Genomic DNA, 25,473 nt, shown 5'->3' with positions numbered 1-25,473 from the left:
TGTTAAAGTGTTTGATGGCATGAATAGGTATGCCGTGTTTGGTTATTTTGAGCTTGTATTGTGTTCTGAGAAAATTACCAAGTTATTGTAGAAGAATGGTGCTGGCAATGTCTTCATCATGAGGAAATATGAGTCCACTGTGTCTGTGTATTGGATGAAAGAGTGGGAGGGAGAAGACCATGATTCTGGTCCCTGTTGTGCCTCCTGTGATGATCTCATGAATGCTGCTGTGGGTGTCATGAATGCTTCCAGCCTCCCAAGTCCAGTTGCACGTGGATTTCTGTGTAGGTCAGAGAAAGACCCCATGTTTTTTCCAGCACTATATTTGATGGCTGAGATTGACCCACTGAGAAATGAGCATCCCCTGGTGTTGTCTCACCCTTTCCCTAACGTGGGATGAGTTGTCTGCTCTTTCTGCATGTTAGCGCCCATTTCTGCAAGATGCAGGCAGTAATGCTTATCAGCTGTGGACTCTGAGGTTTTCTTTAGGTTAGGTATGGAAGACATTTGTAAAATACCATGTTGATAGGTGCCATGTGCTGCTCGTGCAAGCCTTTCAGGAACCTAAACTGTTAAGTCACTTGTAACTTGAAAATCCAAACCTCGTTTTTAGTGGTAGACCAGGACACAGGCCTGGAATAATGACAAAGTGAGGATGATAACCAGTTGGGAGATATATAAATGAGAGTTTGTTGTTGTTTTAGAGCCCTGTCCACTTCATAGTGAGTTATCCTTCTGTTTTTTGTAAGTAATAATTATTTACCTCGCCTTCTAATTTTGTGAAGAACACTTTTAATCTCGAGTTTAGAAAGTGCTATGATTTGCTTTCCAGATGGTGTTTAGTCTGCAGAAAATACAATGCTTCTCTTCAGGACTTCATCGAAGTTTTGTTCTGTTTTATTTTAGAAATCTTCCAGAATTCCTGAGGATGACATCAGGTTAAAAAAAAATAGAGACCAAAACTGTGCCAATTTCTTGGAGCCGGCTACTGCGCTTTCTGCAAAGGAAGAAAAAATGGAAATTGAAGTTCCTGTTTCTGAACATAAAAGCATCACCACAGTGGCTTCACCACATCCCATAGACAATCCAACTCACTTCTTTTCTTCTGCTGCCAGCCACAATGGACTTAAAGACAGGCATGAATCTCTGGACAGTGAAGTTGCTAAGGAGATCAGATATCTAGATGAAGTGCTGGAGGCAAACTGCTGTGATTCATCTGCCGATAATACCTTTAATGGGACATCCTCTCCTCAGCTAAGTGCAGTCACCATCATGGATGGCTCAGGGGTGTCAGTTAACATCTCTAATGATTCAGTACCCAGTGCAAGGGAAGAAAATGTAAGTGACAAGCAGGTGCCCTTGGTTGTTAAACTGCATGAGGCTAGTACAGCAGGTGAAAGCCTGAACTCCAATGGCCATTCCTTGAGTGGACTGAAGGAAGACACTGGGGAAAGTCTGAAGGTGCCAGGAAGTCCCACTTCTTCAAACAGTTCTAGAAGATCTTCTAAGGATGGAGAAACAACTCTTACAACACTTAAGAAAGAGGCTAAGTTTGAACTGCGAGCTTTCCATGAGGACAAAAAGCCCTCTAAGCTCTTTGAAGAAGAAGATGAGAAAGAAAAGTACAGGGTCCGCAAAGTGAGACCATCAGAGGAAATGATAGAACTTGAAAAGGAAAGAAGGGAGCTCATTAAGAGCCAGGCTGTCAAGAAAAACCCTAACATTGCCGCCAAATGGTGGAACCCTCCCCAGGAGAAGACCCTGGAGGAACAACTGGATGAAGAGCATCTGGAATCTCACAAGAAGTACAAGGAGCGCAAGGAGAGACTGCAGCAGCAAAGTGCAACTCCAACGTCTCCCAAACAGGTCAGCTGCTCCTTTGTACCACCAGAAGCAGTGAATATCAAGAAAGAAGATATTGTCACAGAGCAAATTGATTTCTCAGCTGCCAGGAAGCAGTTTCAACTGATGGAGCATTCAGGTCCACCTCAAGGTCAGGTCCCACCAAGGCGGTCAGGAACACCCAAAATGTTCTCCGTCAAACCATTCTATAAAAGCCTCAATCCTTCAAATGCAGACAGGCCTCTCTCCACCATTACAAGACCTGTTTCAATGTATGGACAAACAGGTCAACATGAGGGTAATGATATCACTGTTGTCAAAGCACAGAAAGTCTCCTGTTCTTCAGAGGATGATACAAATGCTCAGAACAACAGTGCTGACCCAGCAAGAGAGTTACCATGCAGTGATAGCTCCAGAGCTGGACAGGCCTCAAAGCTGTGGTCAGAGGATGGAGAATTCATGAGCGCAAGAGCTGTCTTCACAGTGGTGAAGGATGATGTACAGGGTGTGCTAGACCAGCTCCCGAAGTCAGCCAGCGCCTCCTCCCCTCCTGAGGAGCTTGACTCTGGTTTGGACGACTTGTCTGTAAGATCTCAGGATACCACTGTCTTGGAGACTCTTTCCAATGACTTCAGCATGGATAACATCAGTGACAGCGGCGCCTCTAATGAAACTATGAGTGCCCTGCAAGAGAGCTCGCTGGCAGATTTCTCCCTGCCACAGACCCCGCAGACCGATACTCCAGCAGAGTGCAGGGGCGAAGGCATGTCCAAATCATTCAGCGACCCAGGCTGTGACTCACTATCCTCTGCCTTGGCAGACTCTATGCTGATCGACAACCAACTGGAGTACCACGCTGGTCTGCTTGTTCAGAATGCCATCCAACAAGCCATAGCCGAACAGGCAGATAAAACAAATGGCAAGGAAGAGAAAATCCCATCAGAACAGGAAATCTCTGCCAAAGAGCAACCAGCCACCACCAGGCTATCTCCAGCCTCCAAGAAGCAGCAGAACCCAGTGTTTAAGCCACCCCAGGTGTCTTCCCCTGTTCAAGAAAAAAGGGACACCATACCAAAGACTTCAAAAGAAGACGACTCAGGACTCAGGGAAGGGAAGAGTTTGCAGCAGTCGCCCGTGTACTCTGCCAGCCAGCCATTCCTTGTGGAAGAGAACAGGCATGAAGTCAGTTACTTCAGCAAGTATTCAGAGGCAGCTGAGCTGAGGAGCACTGCCTCCATCCTTGCCACGCAGGAACCTGAAGTGACCGTGGGCCCTTTCAAGTTACGATCAAGGAAGCAGCGGACTTTATCAATGATAGAAGAAGAGATCAGAGCTGCCCAGGAGAGAGAAGAGGAGCTGAAGAGGCAGAGGCAAGGTCTGCAGATGGCACCAAGCCCTGTTACAAAGAGCGCACCACCCCTGCCCACCAGAACAGTGTCTTACAAAACTGCACCAGGTAAGAACCCAGCACATTGGAGGGGAAATGCAACAAAAAGGTCGGATCAGATTGACTTTTTTTTTTTTTGCCATTTTTGAGTGAATACAGCATCTCTGTTTTACAGAGAGTGGGAGAGATGCCATGATTTTATCTTCTTGGATACTGCAGTGTTCAAGCAGGAGGAGGGCGTGCAACAACCCAGATTTCCCTCTGTGAGGAAATGTCCAACTGGGGACACTTTCTGTTTTTCCCAAACATAGCACAGAAGTAATGAATATATCCTACTGATCATTATTAGAAAATGGTGCACCACATTCATCTTATGCCACATTGTAGCATAATGTGTTTATCACTGTTCTCTAATCACCCAAAATTAAATTTAGCATCATGAAATGATCGGCAGCATTTCTTGCAGCTATGTGGCTATTTGAATAATGAGCATATAAAGTTCTTGCAAGTTGTTAAGGGAGTGCAAAGATAGCTGGAATTTACAGGTTTTAGATCAGATTTCGTTTGTTTTGCTTTCTCTTATTAGATGTTCCTTGGCTTTCTTGATAAGCTTGGGTAAAATGATGTCCAGAGCTGAGCAGTGCCGTGTATTTCGGTTGATGTCACGCATTGCACAGTTATTAAAAAGCCCCAGTTTAGTAGGTTCAGAAAAAGTCCTCTTCTGGCTGATCATCTTCTGGCTCTTTGTGGTGGCTGGTGTGCACAGCAGGTACAGTGTAAAAGTTTTTCTCTTCCCTCTTTCAGAAAACCGAAATGGCACTTGTCCCTTCCTGTTGTGTCACGAAAACAGCAAACAAAACAAAAAAAAACAGGAGCACTTGCCAGGCTTATTTCTACTGTAGTGATTTTCATGAGTATAGACCTGAGTGTGCTTTACAAGCACTTGGAAGTTTTTATTAAGCATGGTCGTTGTGAAGAAGTATTAATTTTACCCAGTGTGTTTATATTATAGTCCATCCTTTTTTCAGCTGGTGTAAGCATAATTGAGTCAGTCAGTGGTGCTTCCAGAGCTTGTGCAGGATGTTCATTTTCTTTTGAAATCCGCTGAAGACTTCAAACAAGGCTGGACCGTGTCCCTTAGTGCAATCTGAGTTTGAGCTTACGTGTCACCAGCATATTAACAGCTAACACTTGGTTTTGTTTCCTCTGTAAAGAGAATGATTTTAACCTGTATTTCTTGCCAAAAAATGTAGCAGATGTTGATAATTTCTTTGGAGTGCTATTATTGCTGCTCTTATTTTTTTTATAGAGAGCCTCCAGAAATCGGTGTGCATTGTGCAATGTCTGGCAAGATAACAGAGATGGCATCATGGTTCTCAGCTAGTATAAGTCCTCATTGTGTAAAGGTGTGCTCATGACCACTTTGAAAAACAGCATCATCTGTAGCTCCGTGTGCTTGAAATGAGGCTGTTAATGTTTGCATTTTACTCACAAGTGGCTTTGGAATAGCTGCTGACAGTAAAGCTTGTTTTAACAGAGCATCTGGGAAAGCAGTATATTTCTGCTAGTTCTCGTTCCTCTATACAACAAGACATTTACTTTGTGTCTGATGTTAAAATGCTCATTGTAATTTACATTTTAATGCGGATGATGAACTTATATTTGTAATGAATCATTACAGTTTCCTGTAGAAGTCCAACTGCCATATGTTCGGGAAGGAAAATCGGGATGTATTTGCCAGTGACTCAAGACAACTGCAATCTGCAGCTGGTTACAAGGCAAAGAATTAATTTCTAGGAAAAGATGAATATGCATAATGATGTAATTGATCAAAAGAAACAGAAAGACCATTTTTTTTCCCTGTATCTTCTACTTTCACTGCTTTCCAAGCAGTGGATGTGCTCAGCAGAGCTCTTTGCTGATGTAAGATGGCTCAGTGCCCTTGGCATTCCAGGGTGAGTACCATCAACTTACTTCATCTGTGCTATCCCTTCATCCTGCTGTACTGCAGGTAAGGCTTGCAGACATCCTCACAAATAGGGAGAGGGAATACCACACATAGCTGAGGAAGATCTTACTTTTATTTCAGTATTTACAGCATCTTTTCAAAACAAAAGTAGCGAAAGTGATTCAACAGAGTCAACAAAGTCTGTTTGTAAAACTTCACTGCAGCCAGCTACAAAGGTGTTTACAGAGCAGGAGGTTATGGTAGTGGTGAGTATAATGAGGAATATGCTATGAAATGTCTGGTCCTGTACCACAAGTGTCTTGTTTCACATAGAAAAAAAATTAAAATATTTGAAGAAACAGAGTCATTTCTGTCCCCAGGTTGCCTTTGCCAGGGAATTAGCATCTTCAGCGTGCCTTGGAGGAAAGTGGCTAGGGGTTGAATCTTAATTTGTCAAATCTGTTGTTATTCCTTAAGTGGGGAGCTGTAAATTGACTGGAACCCCTCTGAGGAGGTGCAGTAAATAATGAGATTGTAAATTACCTGCCTCCCACGTTGCCTTTTGGTGATGAACTAGGCAGGTCTGGTTGCTAGGACGCCTGGTGGTCCTTCACTTAATGCTTTGAGCTGTCACTATACTGTCACAGAAACACAAACCACAAAAAAAAAACAACCAAAACAAAAGGAATGCAGTGAACTGAACTGCTATTTTGACTAAGAGTGAAAGGCTGGCACAATTTGTTTAGCTATATGTGTGAGATAACTGCTATTTTGTTCAGATAGTAAACAGGCTGTTTTGCCATCTTGGCATACAACTTTGTAGAATGGAGGGTAACACCACACTTGGCATCTGCCAGCCACCCAGTGCAAGCTGCAGGGTTCCTAGTGACCAAGCTTGGTCACAGCTTTAAGACTGTTTGCGTAGTTTAAAAGCTGCCTTTTAACCCATCTCAAATCACTGGAGCAAGACTCGACACTATTTCAGCTATGTGTTGTGGAGACACGGAACAAGACCTTATCTGGGGTAATAATGTTTAAGAATCACAGAATATCCTGAGTTGGAAGGGACCCCCAAGAACCAGGGTGACCAACCCCCCCGCTCCACACAGCACCACATAAACCCAAACCCTGAGCTCCAGCAGCTCAGGGCTATGCTCTCACTGCCCTGGGGAGAAAAATACTTGTGAAATTGTATTTCAATGTGAGCATTTTCCACACTGCTTTGCGTGCACCTGGCAGAGTTTTGAGTGTCTGCATAGCAGTCCAGGGTCGCTCACCATCTCTCATGGGCAGAAAAGCTGGACTGTTTAGTAGTTCGTCTGAACAGGAGAAAAAATGTGTTCCAGCCTATGTTTTATGATGATCATGTATGTCCCTTCTATTGTGAGTATGAAGAATTTGTATCTTAACTGCATGTAGTGCCTGGCTGTAATAATCCCATTCAAAATGAGTGCATTTGTAAGGTGTGAAAATCATCATGTGAGTGGGCTGCACTTGGTGGAGACTTTTCAGTTAGAAACCCGTCATTAACATTTGCTGTCTCATAACAGATTGGGGAAATCCCCAGTATGAGGTACTATGCCTGGAAAAAGCTTTCTTGAAGCTGCCACATTTGCCTTTCTGTTGTTTGTGACCAAAGCTCTGCTACTTGAGGCAGAAGGCAGTGTTGCACACCCTGCTCATCCATGCCTGAGCTCAGCCCCATCCATCTATGCATGCATCTGGGAGAGCTCCCCACCAATCATCCATCCTCATTTTCAGTTAGTAAGCTGGATGGGAGGCTTTCAGTGGAAAGCAAAAGCCCAGGGGGACACTGCAGTTTATGATGGCAAGTGATCGTGTGTCTTTTGATGTCAGGTAACTGTGTGGTGTCTGCCTATGGAGTGTGAGCCTCTGTCAGAGTGGTTGCTTCAGCCTGCAGACTATTTCCCCCTCTTGTTTTTCAGCAGAAAATACCTACAGTAAAGGAAACGTTTCTCATCCCAGAGAAGCATTTTGTAGAATGAAATAAGAAGCAAAAATTCTGAGGCAAGGTATTTGCAATATCTGTGGCTATTGCAAAATTCTTAATGGCCATTATCGGTGTAAAGAGTAAGATCAGGTGTATATATATATTAGGTATATAAATGCACTAACCCCTTTTTAAAATAATTTTGAGAAAGGCCAGAGCAGAAGTGCAGCCTGTGAGCTCATGAAAGATACTGTTTACTTACAGTTTCATGAGCATCAGTAAAGGAAAAGCAAAGTTCATCATTCTCTTCTGCAAGGATTCTCTGGAGCCCTCATCACTCATCCTCCAGACACTCCAGGAGAGCCTTAGCAGCCTCCCAGCCCAGCTCATTTGTCATTTACTGTCTTATTCATTCCTTAGAGGAGGACACATGAAGTGAAAGGATCTTAAAGAGGTGTGGGTTTATTTGTTGTTTTTTTTTTTATTTGCTTGTCTACATTTGCATGTTCAGGTTACTCACTCAGTGTTTAGTATCAAAGAAGCCCACCTTTCACCTGCAGTGGTAGTGAAGCTCCACGTTTCCAGCGTGGTATTTTTGTACGTACTTGAACCATTTCTGACTTCATCCCAGACTAGTTTTCTAAAATGATTGGTCTCGATGAATTACTTTATTTTGAAAAGTCTGCATCTGTAAGGTAGTTGGCTCTGTGTGAAGCTCCATTTCCTGTGGAACCTGACTAACGTGTTTGCTGGTCATGGTTCGGGCTCTTGTTCCAGGGCCTCTCTGTTGCTCTTTCCTTCTTTTGTAGTAGACCAGCTCATCATGCACAGCCCATTCTTCCTCTTGCAACAAGTGCTTGGACACCTATCAGGCTTCTAAGCATGGATGTCAACTTCCTCAAAACTGCTCTTGCTCCTCAGGTACTCTGCAGAGGTTTTGGTTGGGATGGAGTTCATTCATTCTCAGCTCTTCCTGGTCTTCGGTTTTATACAGAGCTACCAGGCACTGCCTTGCAGACAACTCCTTCTTTCCCTCTTTGCAGACAAGTTCCCTCTTTCTGTGCTTCCCCTTCCTCTGAGAATCATTTGGAGCGTTTCTCAGAGCAGCTCTGGCCTGCTGTGAGTGTAGGGGAAGAAATAAAGAGAAACTGAAGTTCTTCCTAAGTTGCTAAAGCCAGAGAGAGTGGGGAGCTGTTGCCACAACTGAGGCTGCAGAACATTTGTCAGGATTTGTCTAAAAGAGAGAGAAACTGTTAACTTTGCAGGTGGAGTTTTAGGGTGTTTATCCTGTACTCAGTGTCTTGCAACAGGCACCTCAAGGGACTGCCTTCCTCTGGAGGACACTGCTGCTACCTACTGTTAGCATGTGTGACTTAGGGCTGCAGTTTTTGCTGGTACCCCACTGTGTGAGAGCATGGGTATCATCATTACTGAGCGCATTACTGAGCACAGATTTGGGAAAGGACTGCCTGCAGTGTCTGAGTGAATTGGGTGTCAGGCACAGGACTACAGAAAACACCTGTGATCTTTGCATCTTATGATGCTTTTATGCTGAATGTACCTACTGCCTGTGAACAGTACTTATCCAGATGGAAATCTGCCAGAAGAAAATTAACCCATCAACATGTCTGTCTTACCTCAGCCTGAACTGGCAGAGTGGGTCTGCACCAGAGCCAAGAGGTTCTGAGAGCCCTGAAGCCTCAGACATCCCGTCATCTCACCACAACCTCCCTGCTGGCTCTGCCAGACACTGCTGTTAGCACAGGAGGGACTTCCACCTGCTTACCCATTTTCACCACGTTTTTAGGAAGAGACCTGCTCATCTGTGAGAAGTAGTCAGAATGGGTCTGTGAAGTGTTTTTAGTGGAATTCATCCACATACGTGAGGAAAACGATTGCATTAAGGGTGATCTCGTGTGGTTTGAGACTGACAAACCACTGCTTTGCTGTGGGGAAGGCACATTTCTACCTTGGCTTCTGAATTTGTGAAAATGAAACCACAGCATCATTCCTGTCAGCATGCAGCACAGCCACGTGCTGCTGCCGAATCGCTGCCACAGCATGGAAATGGATGGGTCTTCCTCTGGGTAGGATAGATCTGCTTGTAGCAGTCTTCTAAAATGCAGATCCCCCGAGCCCACCCTTTGTGTCATTATCCAGGGTGGAAGGGGTTTGTCTGTACAGTTGATCAGTATGTGTTGGGTCTGCCCTTAGGGAGCTCACAGAAGGGACGACTAAGTCATGTATTACTGCAAGAATGAAGTAATACAACAGCACACTTGACTCTTAACCAGGTCTTTCATTTCCAGCTCGTTCTTTTTACCAACTTAACCTAATGAGCAGGATGATGGTTGCTCATGGAAATACTCCCTCTACATCCTCCTGGGGTACTTTAGGGGGTTGAATTTCCAGCCTTATTCCTGCACCGGCCAGCTTAAACTGAACCTTTAACAAGAAACAAGCAATGCTGGGTTTTTCCATGCTGGTTAGAAATGAAATAAGCCTAGCCAGGGTATTTCTTGTAATTCTAATTCTGGTTTCACTTCTTTCATTAAGCTTCTGTCAACTCTTTCAGGAGGTTCCATGGCTGCTCCCTAGTGGTTACCACTGTTAATGACACCTTTTGGAAGGAGAGCTGGGGTTTTGTGTCAGCAAAAGGAAGTTTGATAAAAATCTGCATGCTCTTTCTGGTTACTTCCCTTATTTCTGTGGTTTGGGGGTTGGTTGGTTGGTTGGTTGGTTTTCCCTTCCTCATCTATTGAACAGTCTTATTTCTAAGAGATGCCATGCTATGGAGAAGGGAACCTGAATTTCCTCAGCAATAGCTTTTTCCCATCATAGCCAAGTATTTTTCTGATGTGAGCAGATAGGAGCCCTTCTCACATCATTCATTTCTACCATCATCCCTGACAGAACCCTCACACCTTATTCCCACAGCCAGCCCTCACTCTTCCCACTGGGTCAAGCCAAGTGCTCATCCCCAGAACCACTGACATGTGCTGCACTGTCAGCTGGATCAGAGCACAGCTGTTCTCCCAGAGGGTGCTGATGTCTCCCCAGCACCCCTTAGCTCATTGTGCTTGTCTCCTCACACTGGCTGGCTGGAAGTAATCCAGGGGACACCAGAGAACTGTGCATATAATTGCCTCGGCAATTACAAGGCAGGTGAAAAGCATGGGAAGATAAAGAAGAGCCATCGCCATTTAACCAGACTGCCTTCTCTGGATGTCTAATGCATGGTAGTATCCTTTGCATTGCACTGTCTGAGCCAGAAAAAAATTGACTTTGTAGTTTTTCAGCAACTTGTGTATGTTTTCAGACCACTGCTATGAGTCTTATAGGAGGGGGGTAATCCAGCTGGATACTCCCGTAAACAGTGATGATGGGTTAAATGTGCCTTACGTTGTTTGATAATTTTGCTAGATTTTGTAGACAGGTTTTGTAATATTTTGATGTAGCTGGCTTCAGGAAGACAGAGGAAGAAGAGGGGAGTGTTTTAAAACCCACCGACCATTCCAGTTTATCAGGTTGCTTCACAAGTTTCATTCCTGTCTGTTTCTTCATTCAGACACCACTGAAAATGCTTATCCTGTTCTCTTCTTTTGGAAACAACTTGTGAGTCCTTGAGCTGAGAAGGGATTCTTTTTCTTGTCATTGCAGGAAAGATAGAGAAAATCAAGCCTCCTCCATCCCCCACCACAGAGGGCCCTGCCTCACACTCCGACCTGCAGGCTGAGGAACCTGCAGGAGCCCAGAGACCCAAGAACCTGATGGAGACCCTCATGGAGGATTACGAAACACACAAAACCAAGAGACGAGAGAGGATGGATGACAGCAGTGTAAGTGCGCTCTTCCTTTTCACCTTCTGCTGATCACAATAACTAAGAGATGGACGACAAAAATGTATTTCCCTAGAATCTGTTCAAGTCACCTTGCAGGTGTTGAAGGGCTGTAACACATTGTAAGGGCTAGCATGTTTGAAATGGAATGATGAAGGTGGGATGGAAGACAGTATCTGGGAAAATGTCAAAAACAACTCACATTATTTCCACTTTGACTAATAATTAAATTAATTGTAAGGACAGTAGGCAGTTGCCCTGAAATTGGTAGGTTTTTTTTTAATTCAACTGCCATCAAGACTTACTAGTGGGTTATTTTAACAGCTGCTTCAACTTTGTGGATCAACCATATATTCATGCCTTTCTTTGTTGACTCACAAAGTCCAGTCCCAGAATGCTTGGAGTTGAGAGTAAGTGGTAACTCTCCTACAGGCAGTCCCCTGGAGAACTGGATTGGGAATGTCTCAGCACCTTGGATCCCTTGGTGTGCTATCTCCCACTGGATTTGTTGTCTTTTTTTTTCTCACACAAACAGAAACAGAAAATTGGCAAGAATTTCAGTTTGAGAAAGGGGTGCCCAGGTTTCTGCCATTCCTGTAGCAGCTTAACCTACCATTCTCTTTACTGAAGGCAATAGTAAGAGGAGCTATGAATTTTGTAGCTGGAAGTCCCGAAATCCAGGTTTGGGAAACAGCACAGCCTGTTTCCCCACAAAGTATGAGATGTTTCTTCTTCACACTGTGAATTTCTGTAGGGAGTCAGTGCAGAGCAGTGAGATGTAAGTGAGATACAAAACGTCTTAAATGTGTTCTGTGTTTGATGAAGCAGCCAGAGCCCTCCAGGCGCTTTCCAGAGATGTCAGAACAATGATCCCTGATGCAAGGAGCTCATGCTCCATGCAAACCACTTTTTATTAAGTCTCACTGATGGCAGAGTCTCATAAGGTACGTAGAAGTGAAGTTTTATAATGTGGGTACCAGACAGTGCTGTTCTGGCAGCTTCTAGTTGTCAATATTGCAAAGCAGCATAAGGGGCCGGAAAGGATGAAATGCAGAGGGATCCTGTTGCAGTTCTTCTGATTAACCAAGACACAGTAGGATGGATGACTCAAAAGGCAAGCAGATGAATTTCTGGAGCACACCAGAAGCTTTTTGGCCCCTTCTACTAAAGGCCTTGAAAAACCTCCATCAGCTTCATGAAGCAAATCTGCTGGCTCAAAACCTCACCACGGTGAAGAAACTGCATACTCACCATGTACACATCCCCAGCATACTAACCCCCTTCAAGATTGAGTGGGGCTTGCCTTCAATGAAACCTTTTCACACAGCTGTGATAGCCACATATTGTAGGTAAGGTGTCATTAGTGCAAGTGGACAGGTTCTTTCTAGGTACCTGTGTGAAAAACTCCTCAGGTGTGTGTGCTGGTGCTTCTTAGACACACATTTGCCAGGACTGCTTTGCCTTTTCTTGCAGTTCAAGGCATGCCCTGATGTCCTAGCTGGGATCATCTCAGCACCTAACCAGAAGGTGTGCTCTGCCTGTATATAACAAAACAGAAGAGTACCTCCATGGCCTGTTCAGGCAGGGACAGAAGTCAGAAGATGTGATCACCTCAGTGGGATCCTTGAGAGGTTTAAAGTCTGTGGAAATTCTGTATCACATGCTGAGTACTGGTCTGTAGGACTTCAGTTTCTTCCTACATAAGGTGCACCAGAAGGCAGAAGAGTTTCAAGAGAACCTGTTTCCTGCCTCTGCCTTAACCCCCTCCACTGTCTGCTTCATGTTTGACTTGAGTGGTTACATCAGGGCAGCTCTGGCTGGGGATTGCCTGTGTTGCTTTTCAGAGATGACAGAGTGCAAACCGAGTGCATCTGCTTTTGGAAGAACTTAACTGCTCTGCCAAATGGGCAGTTTCTTCCTCAGAGGATGTATAGACTTAGCAGGTGAGGAAAAAAAGCATCAGCAAAAAAATGAGTCAAGCACCAACAGAAAACAAGACTGAGACAGGCCAAGCAATGTCATTTAAAAACAACAACAACAACAACCAAATGGACTAATGTTTTGTTGTTGTTTTTTTTTCATGACACCAAGTTGCTTGAAATCCTGTTCTCTGAGATGTGGAAGTACTTAGAATTTCTTTACGTTGTTCTTGTTTCCTAGTTGCAACATGCTTGTTCAATGTACTAATGCTGGTCTTTTCCCTTTCTACCAGTACACCTGTAAATTACTGTCTAGCAAGGTTACTTCAGAGGTACTTTTCAACTGCTTATTTATTTTTGCTTCCTCTTGCATGGTGGTTCCCAATGCATGTTGCTGCAGTTTGCATTTTCATGCTGTGTGCCAGTACTGTTTCATATCAAAACTGGGATGCAAATGTGTGTGGGGGATATCCCATCTTATCTCCCATCAACCAGTGTTTGTGTGGCAGGTTTTCTCTCCCCTGGATTCTTGTTACAACCCCTGGCATGGGAGGGGTTGCAATTAAAGGGTTGGGAGCAGGATTGAGGCATTCCTGAGGCATGAAGTGAGAACTTCTGTGTTGCCATTCTGTTGGCAAAGCCACGCCTGGGGCCCAGGCACCCTCAGATACTGTGTGTGTCTCTCCTCCATCCCTGTTATGAGTATGTAGCAGCAGCAAAGTCTGCAGCATTTTGGAAGACACCCCCACACCAGCCTTTCTGTGGTGGAAGAAGAGAGAAACATGTGAATGCATGGTCCCGTTTGGGGAATGGTGTGAGCATGTCCCTGTCCCTGTGCATTGCAACTTGAGGAATGACCGCAGTCCCACTGCTTAACATCCACGCTGGTCTCAGTGTAGAAGAAACCCAGACCTGCTTAGAAAAAAGGTATTTTCAGTGACACTCGGCATTCTGGCACAATGCACAAGGTAATAACTTCCACGGTCATTATCCTACAAAGCTGGGCTCTGCCAAATGCATCAGTAGCAGTTTTGCACTGTTATTTAGGAGTGAGGTGCTCGGTAATGTGGGTGTTTCGGCTGCCTGTAGTTTTCTGTGCAGGTGTACATGTGAATCTGGGCTTCTCTAAGGGACACAAACAGATCCTGGTAATGGCTGACACTCATTAGTCCAGCACCAGCAGTGTGTTACATACTCATACCTCCCACTATTTCCCCATCTCATAGCATATCTTCTCCACATCAGGCGCCTCAAGCTGGTTACATGAGTATCATCTGTCCTGGAGAGTAAAGAAAAATAAAAACGATGCCTTCCCCTATTCATTAATTTATTGTGGGTTTTATCTTACTGCTAGCAGTCAGAAGTGACTGATCCTTGTGTGGAGCATTGCTAGAGTTGAGAAGTGTAGGAGCTTCCAGAAGCTTGTTTCGCACACAGTGGTGATCAAGATATCACGTACTGTGAGGGGCAGGAGCTCAGGGTCAGGTTCGATGTGCCTGCCTTGTGGAAGGGTGCTGGCATGAGGAGTTGTGAGCTGGAAGGCAATGTGTGTGAATGGGGAAAGAGCCAAGTCTGTGTTAAAAGCAAATCCTTGTGCAGTCCTACAGAGATCACTGATAACCATGTGCCCGTACGAGTGGATTTTGTCCTTACAGGTCCAAGTGTTATTGGATATACATGGCATTAACCTGACTTTGCTGAATACTAGTTATGCTGTAGTTGGTAACTGTGGTTAGGTAATTCTGACTTAGTTTTTTAAGGTGACTGCTGAAAATTTTTTATTTATGAAATAGAAAACCAACAGACTAGGTATGATGGCAGAGGACACACAGCTCATGCTACAGTACTGACCAGGAGCAATAGTTCTCTTACTCTCTTGTTTTGGATAAGAACGTTTTGATTCCACCAGACAGCTCCTCACTGTGCTTACTGGAGGTCAGGTACGTTCAGAGATTAGCAGTGAATGGGCACAGTGCAGAAAATACCTTTGTGCTGAAGTAGCCGATGCAGTTCATCACTCAGTAGCTGTAGCTGTGTGTTAAAGCGTTTGGTTTTCTGTTATTTCTTTGTGCCTGATGTGCTTCCCCGGAGGTGTCTTTCTGCATGGAGATGGCAGAATGTAGACAATCCAATCTCTGCATTTTCTTACTCCTGTTGCTTTTGGTTCTTCCAGGTCCAGATGGGAAGAATTAGTAATATATGAAGTTCCAGAAAAATCTGTTTGCTTCCACATTGTTTTTGCTGCCGCAGTACAATGAAAATTAGCTTGTATTGTACTGTAGTCAGTTTCACTTGGCACCCGGTGGTGAGAATATCTTGTGGACCAAAGCATGTCTGTATTTCGCTCTTTATTCTCATTACCAGTAAGAGAGCAGATATTGTTACATCTGTCAGAGTGAGATTCAGGACAGGTTGGTCTCTATCTCTGGGATAGGTAAACAAATTAAACTTGTACTTGATGGTGACAGCTGTTTCGATCTTCTTTCCAAACCCTCACAAACAGTTGAAATTACATCTGTCAAGGAAGAGCCTCTGAAGTTCTCAGCAGAACCCAGAGCTGCAACAAGAAGACTGGTGCAGCAGTTTTTTGCAGGGCAATCTTACAGCCCTACATGTCTTGGTACACATTTCTCCTTCATTCCAACTTCTGCACTCCAGATCCTTTCTTTTCATGTACCTACTGGTCACATTACCCAAATACAACAACTTACGTGTTGATTTCTCCATGGACGTTACCAACCCAGGTCATCAGGCTAAGCATGAACCAGTTGCCCACCCCATGATCCGTCTGGAGCCCAGCCACCCCATCTCAGGTGGTATTAGAGGTACATTCAGAGAGCATTGGCAGCAGTTGGTCCCATCTATTGTTATGGGTACACATGGTGGTTCTGTGGTCCCAGCTGCTATTCTGTGGATCTAGGCTCAAAGCTCAGCCTGGTATCCATCATCTGCGCTTTCTGCTGACTGATCTGAAGCAGAAATCCTCAGGTTTTCCAAGCCCTGGCTTTTATAAACACCACCAAAGACCACTGCAACAGGATGATTTCCAGCTGGGAAAACACTGACCAGAAATTATGGAAATGATGTAAAATCCCTTTTATAAACCACAAACCAGGCCAAATTAAGGAGACCTCTCTTGGATGTATCACTGCACTGTGACAATGTTGGTTTCAGTTTGAAATTTGTGCTGAATTGGCTTTATATGTATATCTGAATTTCCTTATCCAATAGGAAGAACAACAGTTTTCTGTGTTTTTCTTAGTCATTACCCTGTGCAGGTCTCAGTAGTCTTCAGGTAGTTGCCTGTTGCTATTTGAAGGGAAAAAAAACAAACCAACACAATGCTTTTTTTTATTACCCTTTGTTGCTAACCATAGAGCAGCCTCTGTGATTTCTTATTCTGAGGCGGTGACGGTGCCCTGATAAGTGGTTTTATTTCGCCTTTGTTCAGAAGCACGGTTTGGAGTGTCTTCTCGTGGCTTGGGCACTCAGCACCCCAGGCACGTAGTTGAAACCTCCAGCCCTCAGCCTTGCAATTGCTTGCAGCTAATATCCCAGAAGGGTTTCCTCATGGATTCTTTTTTCCCTCGGATGAGTTGTTCATTTTCTGGGTGCATTTGCCCTCTGCTGGATAAAATAAAAACTGTTCAGCCTTGCTCCCACTCCCACAGCTTAGGGAAAGGCGGTGGGCATGGCACAGCTCTCCAGGGCAGCAGGCATGGCCCCGTGCTGCCAGAGCTCAAGGAATGTTTGGGCACCTCTCACACACACAGGGTTTGGGTTTGAATGGTGCTGTGTGGAGATGGGTTTGGACCCCATGGTCCTTGGGGTCTCTTCCAACTTGGTTCTGTGATTCTTAAACTTCGGCTGTTTATTTCTACCCCAGCCAAGGCTTAAATCATCACCTCATCTGACTTTCTATGCAGAAGAATCAAATGGCATCAAGTGGTCTCAGGAGACCACTTCAGTGCAGAGCAGCATGCTGGAGGCTGTAGGACCTGGGGTGGCAGCCATTAGCTGATGGATGATTCAGATAGTGTTGTTTGGTCTATTTTTACCCCCCTTTCTTTTTTATCCTTTCTTTTTTTTCTTACTGTCTCTTTAAACTTAAGAACTGGGCTTATCCAGGAGGACTGGTGCAGGCAGGCATTCGCTGTTCTGTATCTGCAGAGGAGCTCATCGTGTGCGCACACCCCATGCCAGCACCCTTTGGTCCACTCTGAATTATTCTTTTAAGCTTGTTGGACACATCTTAAAACTGTTCCGTACCCAAAATAATTGTTTCTGTGCATGCACGTGAGTCCATATATAAGACGCATACCATATGTGCACTTTTATACGCGCGCATATGTTTGTGTGTATATATATATATGCTGTATGTGTGTTTTTGTATGTATACATACGTATGCATACATACCTCTGTACGTATAGTACACCTACTGGATGTGTGGGTTTTTATGTCTGTTCACCCAGTGATGTGACGGATGTCATCTCCTTCTGTCCCTCCAGGTGCTGGAGGCCACCAGGGTGAACCGCAGGAAGAGCGCGCTGGCGCTGCGCTGGGAAGCCGGCATCTATGCCAACCGGGAGGAGGACGAGTAGCTGTGTGGCAGCACCTGCAGAACCAAAAAGAAAAAGAAAAAAAAAGAAAGAGAGAAAAAAAAAAAGAAAAAAGGAAATATGAAAATATGATAGAGAAAGGAGGGGAAAAAAAAAAAAAAAAGAAAAAAAAAAAGAAAAAGCAGCATTTTAATCCGATATTTATTAAATACACAACGAACTCGATGATGCACACAGACACAGAAACGATCCAGCTCCCGGCAACTCTAAAACAACAGGGACAGCCCACTTGGAAAACGCCCCCCTCCCCTCACCCCTGCTTTTACCCCCCACCCCAGAAATGATGCTGGGGTTGCAAGGCTGGGGGAGGCCTGGGATGCACCACAGGGTCTGCGCCCACATCGGCATCATCCCCGCAGCGTGACGACGTCACCCTCTGATGCTGTTTGTTTGAGGGGACCGAAAGGTTCAGGGTTGGGATTGGAGTGGGGTTGGGTTTTTTGGAGGGGGAGGGGGGTCTGCACCCCTTATCTAGTAATTTATCTGTTTAAATGAAAAATAACAAACACACACACACAAAAAAAACCCACAAATAAACGGGGAAGCATCTATTGCAAATGTACAATCCAGCAGACTCAGTAAATACAGCCCTTGTGTTGCAAACACAAGCCATCACAATTCAGGAGTGGAATAGATGGGGATGAGAGCTAAGCCAAATGGATCACCTTAGCTTTAGGATCCTATATGCTTGCAATATCACCTGAGCTCCAGGTTCTCAGATCATATTTACCTAACAAAGTTTCTAAATAGAAAGTCTGTATTTAGCGGATGACAACTATTTTTTGATGGTGGGGAGGGGGAAAAGAATGGCGTATGTGGATAACTGATGGAGATGGATAGTTTGAAGCAGAAAGGACATTTAATTTTTAAATGAGGCAATAATTGAACTGAGCCAGACTTTGGCCTAGGAAGAGGTATGAGATAGAGAGGAAAGAGAGCTACGTCTTTCACTATATTTATATGACATAAAAAGCCTTCGGAGCAGAGTGCTTTGCGGGAGCCTTTGGGTCCCCAGGCAACAAGAAGTTGGGGGCAGGAGGGAGCGAGGGGGCAGGCAGGGGGGAAGCATGAAGTTTGCCATCCAGACAGAGCGTGCAGCGCTGCAAGCAGACCATGGGGCCCGTGCTTGTTGCTTTGGCCCGGGATCAGCCACCAGGGGTTCGTGTGCATCTGTGTGTGCGTGGGGCGCGTGTGCGTGTGCAAGGATACGAGTGGTAGTGTGCATGTGCGGGTTTTCTCCCAGGCTGTGTACCAGCTGTAGGGGTGAGTGCTCATATCTTTCTTTCTTACTTCCTTCCTTTTTTTCTTTTCTTTTTTTTTCCTTCATTTTTCTTTTTTTTTTTTTTCTTTATTTTTTTTTTCTTTTTTCTTTTTAGTCTGAAAGGGGATATAAAAACAAGGCACTGAGTTAATGCAGTATTTGTGATATCAAAATCTGACCCAACATGGTATTTGCATGAGTCACAATTGCAGAGTATTGACCAATTTTGTAAGCTGACAATTAGGAAAAGAAATGTGGTATTTATTCTTGTGCTTTGTATTTGTATGTAGTATAGAGGCTGCGGGTTTACTCTTTTCACGCAAGCAATACAATAAGAGTATTTTAGAACTGGGAACCATAATTTCTGGACCAGAAATGAACAAGTTTGGGAGGCAACAAAACAACAACAAAAATGCTGAGCTTTTTTTCTATATAAAACGCTCTGCCTTTTTTATAGACAAGCAATGATTATTTTGACTTCTTTTTAAAAACCACAGTGCTGGTCCTCCCCCAAGCCTCTCCTTGGCTTTATGGCCTGCTGCGCTGCTTTGTCATGGAGCAGCGAGCTCACTTCTAATGAGTACCAATACTGTGAATACACTCCTGGTGCTTTTCTTCAACCAACACAGCGCTTGCAACTGAACAATGTTACTCCCCAGAATTCCCCCAGCATGCCTGTGGACATTTTGAGGCCCGTTTTCAGGGAACTGTAGCACCCATGAGCTCTGTGAATTGTCTCCCTCCATGCCGTGGAGCACAAGAAGGCCCTGCTGACCTGTTTGCTGTGAGACGAGGTGCCCTGAGCAGAGGGCCCCGCATCAGATAGTGCTCCCCAAGATGGGGGCACATCTGTATTTCCCTCCACCCGGAGGTCTGCTTTCCTCCCACACCAGCTGACATTGGTCACCCATCTCAAGACACCTCCTCGTGCTTCGTTGCCCCTTGGTCCTAGAAGAGCAAACCAGATTGCCCTCTACGAGGGGCACAGGTTGTGGGAAAGGAGCACTGGGGGCCTCCGCTCTCCTCCCCATGGCAGTGGCATGTGCCGGCCCCGGGCAGCCAAACTTTGCAGCCAGCAGTGTTCTTCTCTTCCAGAAATTATGGGCATTTGTCAGCAGCGCACACTTGGTGTGGCGGTAGCACGGGTGCTGTGCAGCTCACTCGCCTCTCTGTTATTTCATTTGCATGCTACCAGGCTTAGGTGTTTATAAGTATACGCCAGTAATACATATCTATCTATATATAACTATATCAACACAACCAAGGAGCACTATTGCAGAGTTAACTTTGTCTCCGCAAAAGAAGCGCTCAGATCCTTTCCCGTGGCAAAGACTGGTTTTAATGAAACTGTGTATTGAGAAATAGTTAAGCATTAGCATTTGTGATTATAAGCAGTTTGGGGTTACAGCGCAGGTTTTCTGAACGGTTTGTTTTAAAGGCTGCCAGTTTGGGCTTCATCTCGCTCCATACTGACATCATCTGAAGGAAAACAGAAACAACATCACTTGGTTTGGCAACCGGAAGGCGGCATCCTTGTCCATGACTCACCGAACAGCTTCAACAGTACCTGGCTTTCTGTATGTTAACCACTTCAATGTTATCCTGCTTCTGTTTTATAGTGACTGTGAGGCCTACAATGCAAGTATATAATTATTTTCTCATTAAAACAGAAGCCTGCTTTGTGTTTCTATCCAGCAGCGGCAGGGATGCATTGGGAGCAGGCGCATGGTCCCCCTGTGCTGGGGGCATTCTGCTGTTTGGTTACAGCCCAGTTGCCCCACTGGGGGCTGAGAACAACGGGGATCTCAGTGGGCCATGTGCAGCAGTTTCATAGAATCAGAGGATCATAGGGATTGGAAGGGACCTCTGGACATCACCCCAGTCCTCCCTACTCAAGCAGGTTCCATAAAGCAGGTTGTACAGGGAAGCGTCCAGTGGGTCTTGCATGTCTCCAGAGATGGAGACTCCATGGCCCTTCTGGGCAGCCTGTGCCAGTGCTCTGTCAGCCTCACTGTAAAAAAGTTCTTCCTCATGTTCAGAAGGAACTTCTTAAGTTTGTGCCCATTGCTTCTCGTCGTGTTTCACTGGGCACCACCAGAAAGAGCCTGGCCCCTACCTCTTGGCACCCACCGGTTTAGATACTTAGGGGCAGTGATAAGATGTCCTCTCAGTCTTCTCCAGGCTAAACAGTCTCAGGCTTCTCAACCTTTCCTAGTATGGGAAATTCACCAGGCCCTTAATTATTTTTCTGGCCCTCCACTGGACTTTTTCTTGGAGATTCCTGCTCCCTGCCCAGAACCAGACATAGTGCTCCAGTGATGGCCTTCTCAGGGCAGAGTAGAAGGGAAGGACCTGCTGGCCATGCTCTCTTTAATGCATCCCAGGATGCCATTGGCCTTCCTGGCCAAGAGGTCATGCTGCTGGCACATGGTCACCCTGTTGTCCACTGCAGAGCTCCTCTCCAGGAGGTCATTCCCTATCCTGTACTGATGTGTGCATTTATTCCCCTCCAATGTAGGACCATAGACTTCTTCTTGTTGAAACTCATTAGGTTCCTCTATACCCAACTCACCCATCTGTTCAGGTCTTCTTGAAAGGCAGCACAGCCTTCTGTTTGCTCCCACTGTTCCGTCTGAGCCCCCCTTCTTCCAGGCACAGCATCCAAATGCCTGCAGAGAGCAGCCCTGTGGATTTCCTCTCCCGTCAGCAAACACTGCAGGGCTAGCAATTGCAAAATGAGTATTGTCACATCCGTGGGCAGCAGTGGCTATTTTGGCAATAAATTCCACTGTTAGCAGCTGTTCATATTTGCCCACTAAGAAACACTTAGGAAAGCTGAAATCCCCAGCACACCACCGCATGGCCAAAGTGACATTTGCCAACCTTTAGAGTATTTTTGTAAGTACTTAAAGTCTGCGAAAGAGCTGTTTTATCCACTGTTTAAGGGGCACAATCCCTGCCTCAGATCTCCTGGACCAGACAGAGGCCAGAACACAAAGCCAACTTTGTGGGATCAGTGCACAAAAAACCAAACAAGCAAACAAACAAAAAAAAAGAGCAGAGAATGCAGTATCAGGAAGGGCGCCACAAGCTATAGCAGAGGAGGAATGGGCTTAGGCAGGACCTCACCTACAAATATTACCACATACTTTATAAATGACTTTCAGTGACCTTACTGAGTTGATGAGACTGGGTGCTCAGCAGGCTATTGGCAGCAGGAAGCTCAGCCCTGCTCTGCTCCCTGGGATCCCCCATGTATCCCAGCACCTTGCCACAACTGCTCCACAGCAAAAACACATAAAAAAAACAACAGAGACCAAGATGTAAAAGGGGGGGGGAAATGCTATCCAAAGCTGGGCACCTTACCCACAGGTTCATCAGTTGTGTCTCCAGCAGAGCTTTTATGATGAGCATTAGTTGCTGGAGCACCACCAGGAGCCTCAGTTTCACTCTAATCCCACCCAGGGCAGTGGCAGAGGAAAAAAGGCTGTGGAATAGCAGCCCTTGAACCATGCAGCAGCACTGACATCTGCAGGGTGGGATGCAGGATGCAGGGGTATGGGGAGCCACCTCAGCCTACAGTAGCACTGCACAAATCCTCCCAGACAAAACGCATGTCACAGTGGTTGCACAGAGGAATGGAGGGAGGCATGAGGCTCTGTCCTTCTGGAAGGTGCCAACAGGGAAAGACAAGGCAGAGTCATTGCTTTGGCACATCTTAGAGCGAGTTCAGTGCACAGACACCACCTCAACCCAGCAAGCCCTCCTCAAGCAGCCCTAATAAGCACCTTCATAGAATCACAGAACCATAAATGTTGGGGAAGATCACTAAAACCTAGTCCAGCTGTCAACCCATCACCACTATGTCCACTAAACTGTATCTGCCTCTTGTAGCATCTCTTTGCCACATGTTAAATTGAGCAAAGTCCTCCAGCCACGACTGAAGGACACCGATCTGGGAAGGTGCTAGCAAAACAGATAGTGACATAATCCTGATGAAGTATTCCTGCAAGGCTTTGCAGGCAAATAACCCATCATTAGAAAGGAGGGAAGAGTTGTAAGTATCCGTGAAGTGTCAGCCCCATGGAGAAACGTGGAGTTTCCTAGTATGCAATTGGAATTGATTTTCCCAACAACCCTGTCACTCCAGGTGTCACTCCACCTTCTGTAGAGGACACAGGAAGGCTCAGCCCTGCTTCATTAGGGTGAAGAGGGAGAGGTGCAAAGTAGGACATTTGCTCACTTGTTTGCCTCTAGGAGCGTTGCTTTGTGGCACAGCTCCAGCCCTCAGAGGATACACACTTCAGCAGCAGCACCCTGCTCTGTTCTCTCCCAACTCCTTGCCTCTGCTGTTACCTCCTAATTTCAGTATGACCCTGTCTTCACCCAAAACACAGCTGCTTCCAGGTGGCAAGATCAGGAGGCTCCCATAGGGATCTTATCCTGCATCTGCCTCATGGGATGGAGATGGCCCTTAGTCAGAGCTTATCCCACATCACAGCTCTCTTACTGACCACCTCTTGTGTTGATTTGGGTGGGCATTGGGACAGAGTTAGGTAAATAAAGTTTCTTGATTGCATTGCTCATGCCAAAAAGAGCATAATTACAGCTTTCCTTTAACTCTGTGTTTGAGGAAAACAGCCATGTCAAGCTTCAGCCACAGGGAGCTGCAGAGATGTTGAGCTTATATAAGCTTGATAGGGCTGTTTCCAATGGGGAAGTTAATTTCAAGTCATGATACTTTCTGTATAAAGAAAGTGGAAATTTTTGGCAGGAACGGGGGTTAAGTAAAGCAGGTCAGAAGGCAGAGTTATAAACAGTGGAAAACAGAAAGACAAATAGGGGAAAATCTTGCTGACAGGAATTTATTCACAGAGGGAGCCATTTCTGAAGCCAGCTGAAAGCAAGCTCAGGCCATGTCTGAGCAGGGTTGGACGCTGTGTAGCAAGCAGTGTACTTAGCCAAGCTCTTAGGGAAGCAGACAGAAATATGGCAGCTACAGAACAGGTCTCAGACTTTGCCAGGCCTAAGTAACAATGGTTCAGGACGTGGATCAGCCCTGGTGACCCCAGGACACTGTTTGCTGAGTCAGCCTTCAGGAAAAGGGAGTCAGGAAATAGCTGGATTGTAGCATTGTCCCTTAATATACTGATATGCAGGCTCTTTGAGCTTATAAGATATGAGAAGATTTGTCAATATAGCCTACCTGAGCTTTGCAGGATGTTTCCAAGGAATTTGTTACTGAGATGCTTCAGCTCTAAAATGATCAAAACAGCATTTCGGTACCTGAAAGGCTTGATTTTTCAGAGCTTTCTTCATCTCTCGTCCCCTTCCTGCACAGAAGAAATACTAAATCACTGTGCTTTTAAACATCAGAGATCACTCTGGCCTTGCCCCTGTGCATTCATCTGCCCGCCTTCCCCTGTTCTACGTTGGCCATCAGTCCTTGGTGGCTCCCACAGGCATTTCAGAGGTGATGTCCCAGGGCAGGGCACTCAACCCGTGACCAAAGTGCACAGTGCAGCGCTGACAAGGGGGTGAAGTGCTGGGGGATGCCTCCCCTTGCTGCTGTGCAGAGAGCAGGAGATGTGAGAGCTTGCAGAGGAGCTTGTCAGGAAAAGCATTTTTGCAGCAGTTAGCAGCAGCACTGTTCTTGACCAGCAGTTCAGTAGTTACACAACAGGCCACGACATCCAAACTATTTCTTGACTAAGCTTTGAGTGTCCCAGAGAGCTGCAATGAGGAAAAAAGAGAACAGTGAGTGCCAGTCGCAGCAGCTGTCTTGCCACACAGCTTAAAATTTAATATTGTATATATATTTGTTCATGCTTGCTAGACATTGAAGAGCTGCAGCTTGGGAAAAGTTAGAAGCTGAAATACTGCTGGAAAGCTGCCCAGACTTTCTCGTTTCCCAGGTACACTTTATCCATCATCCCATTATTCAACTCCAACATTTCCCTCAGATTTTTCCCAAATTCCAGTCACATTAATGTATTTTCACACACTTATGGAACCCTATCAGTTCACCAGATCTGCCAAGCCTGTTTGCAACTCTCCTCATCTGTTGTTGTCCACCCAGGAGGATGCTCCCTCCCAGATAGCACATAACAAGACCCACCTTGACATACCTACATGCTTTCCCCGGAGCACCTGATCTGGAGCAGCCCTACTGGTGGGGGACTCCTGCCATGCCTGCACTGTGGATGGAGTGCAGATTACCCCATCCATGCCCTTCTTCACAAACACCCTGCAGTGGGGCAGTACCCCATATCCTGCCATACACCATCACACTAGAGTACATCCAGTGTGGGGCAGGCTCCAGATCCAGGTCCATTCCATCATGCCACCTTTCCTTGCTGTCCCAGGGACCTTTCCACTCATCCAGACTCAAACAAGCACCCTGCCTCCAGGCTGCAGGGTATGTGATTATCTAGGTGTGGCTGCAGCATCTGCTAACAAACAGGGCTATGTTTCCTCCTGATGAGAGGTCACCTGGAAGTCCTCACCCACCACAGTGAGACAGGCAGTGACACACAAGTGATGCCACTATTCCACAGCCTCCCACCCTGAAACCACCTCGGGCTGTGCTAGGCAGCTGTCAACAGCCCTCATGGGGTACTCACTGAGTGTCATGGAGGATCTGCCCAGCCCCAAGCAGTTGAAGTTCTGTAGTCCAGGAAGAAGTCTGAGAACTTCTACTCAAGTT

The 25,473-nt window shown here is 45.6% G+C and overlaps 1 protein-coding gene across 7 annotated transcripts in view; it reads left to right on the top strand.

The window, feature by feature from the left end:
* Nucleotides 1–20,445, top strand: part of PALM2AKAP2 (PALM2 and AKAP2 fusion) — a 245,252-nt gene extending 224,807 nt beyond the window's left edge. For 5 of the 7 annotated variants that reach the window (XM_072360521.1, XM_072360518.1, XM_072360516.1 and 2 more), the window contains 4 exons: nucleotides 907–3,298; nucleotides 10,789–10,967; nucleotides 13,180–13,218; nucleotides 17,396–20,445. In XM_072360521.1, the coding sequence (XP_072216622.1) occupies nucleotides 907–3,298; nucleotides 10,789–10,967; nucleotides 13,180–13,218; nucleotides 17,396–17,488 (2,703 nt within the window). In that variant the 3' untranslated portion in view covers nucleotides 17,489–20,445. The remainder of the gene's footprint in view (nucleotides 1–906; nucleotides 3,299–10,788; nucleotides 10,968–13,179; nucleotides 13,219–17,395) is intronic. The other 2 variants (XM_072360517.1, XM_072360523.1) reach the window with 1 other exon arrangement.
* Nucleotides 20,446–25,473: the final 5,028 nt, after the last annotated feature.

This window comes from Excalfactoria chinensis, chromosome Z (genome assembly GCF_039878825.1).
Source record: "Excalfactoria chinensis isolate bCotChi1 chromosome Z, bCotChi1.hap2, whole genome shotgun sequence".
Taxonomy (NCBI): Eukaryota; Metazoa; Chordata; class Aves; order Galliformes; family Phasianidae; genus Excalfactoria; species Excalfactoria chinensis.
Note: the sequence above shows the minus strand (reverse complement) of the source record. Positions and strands in the feature narration are given on the sequence as shown.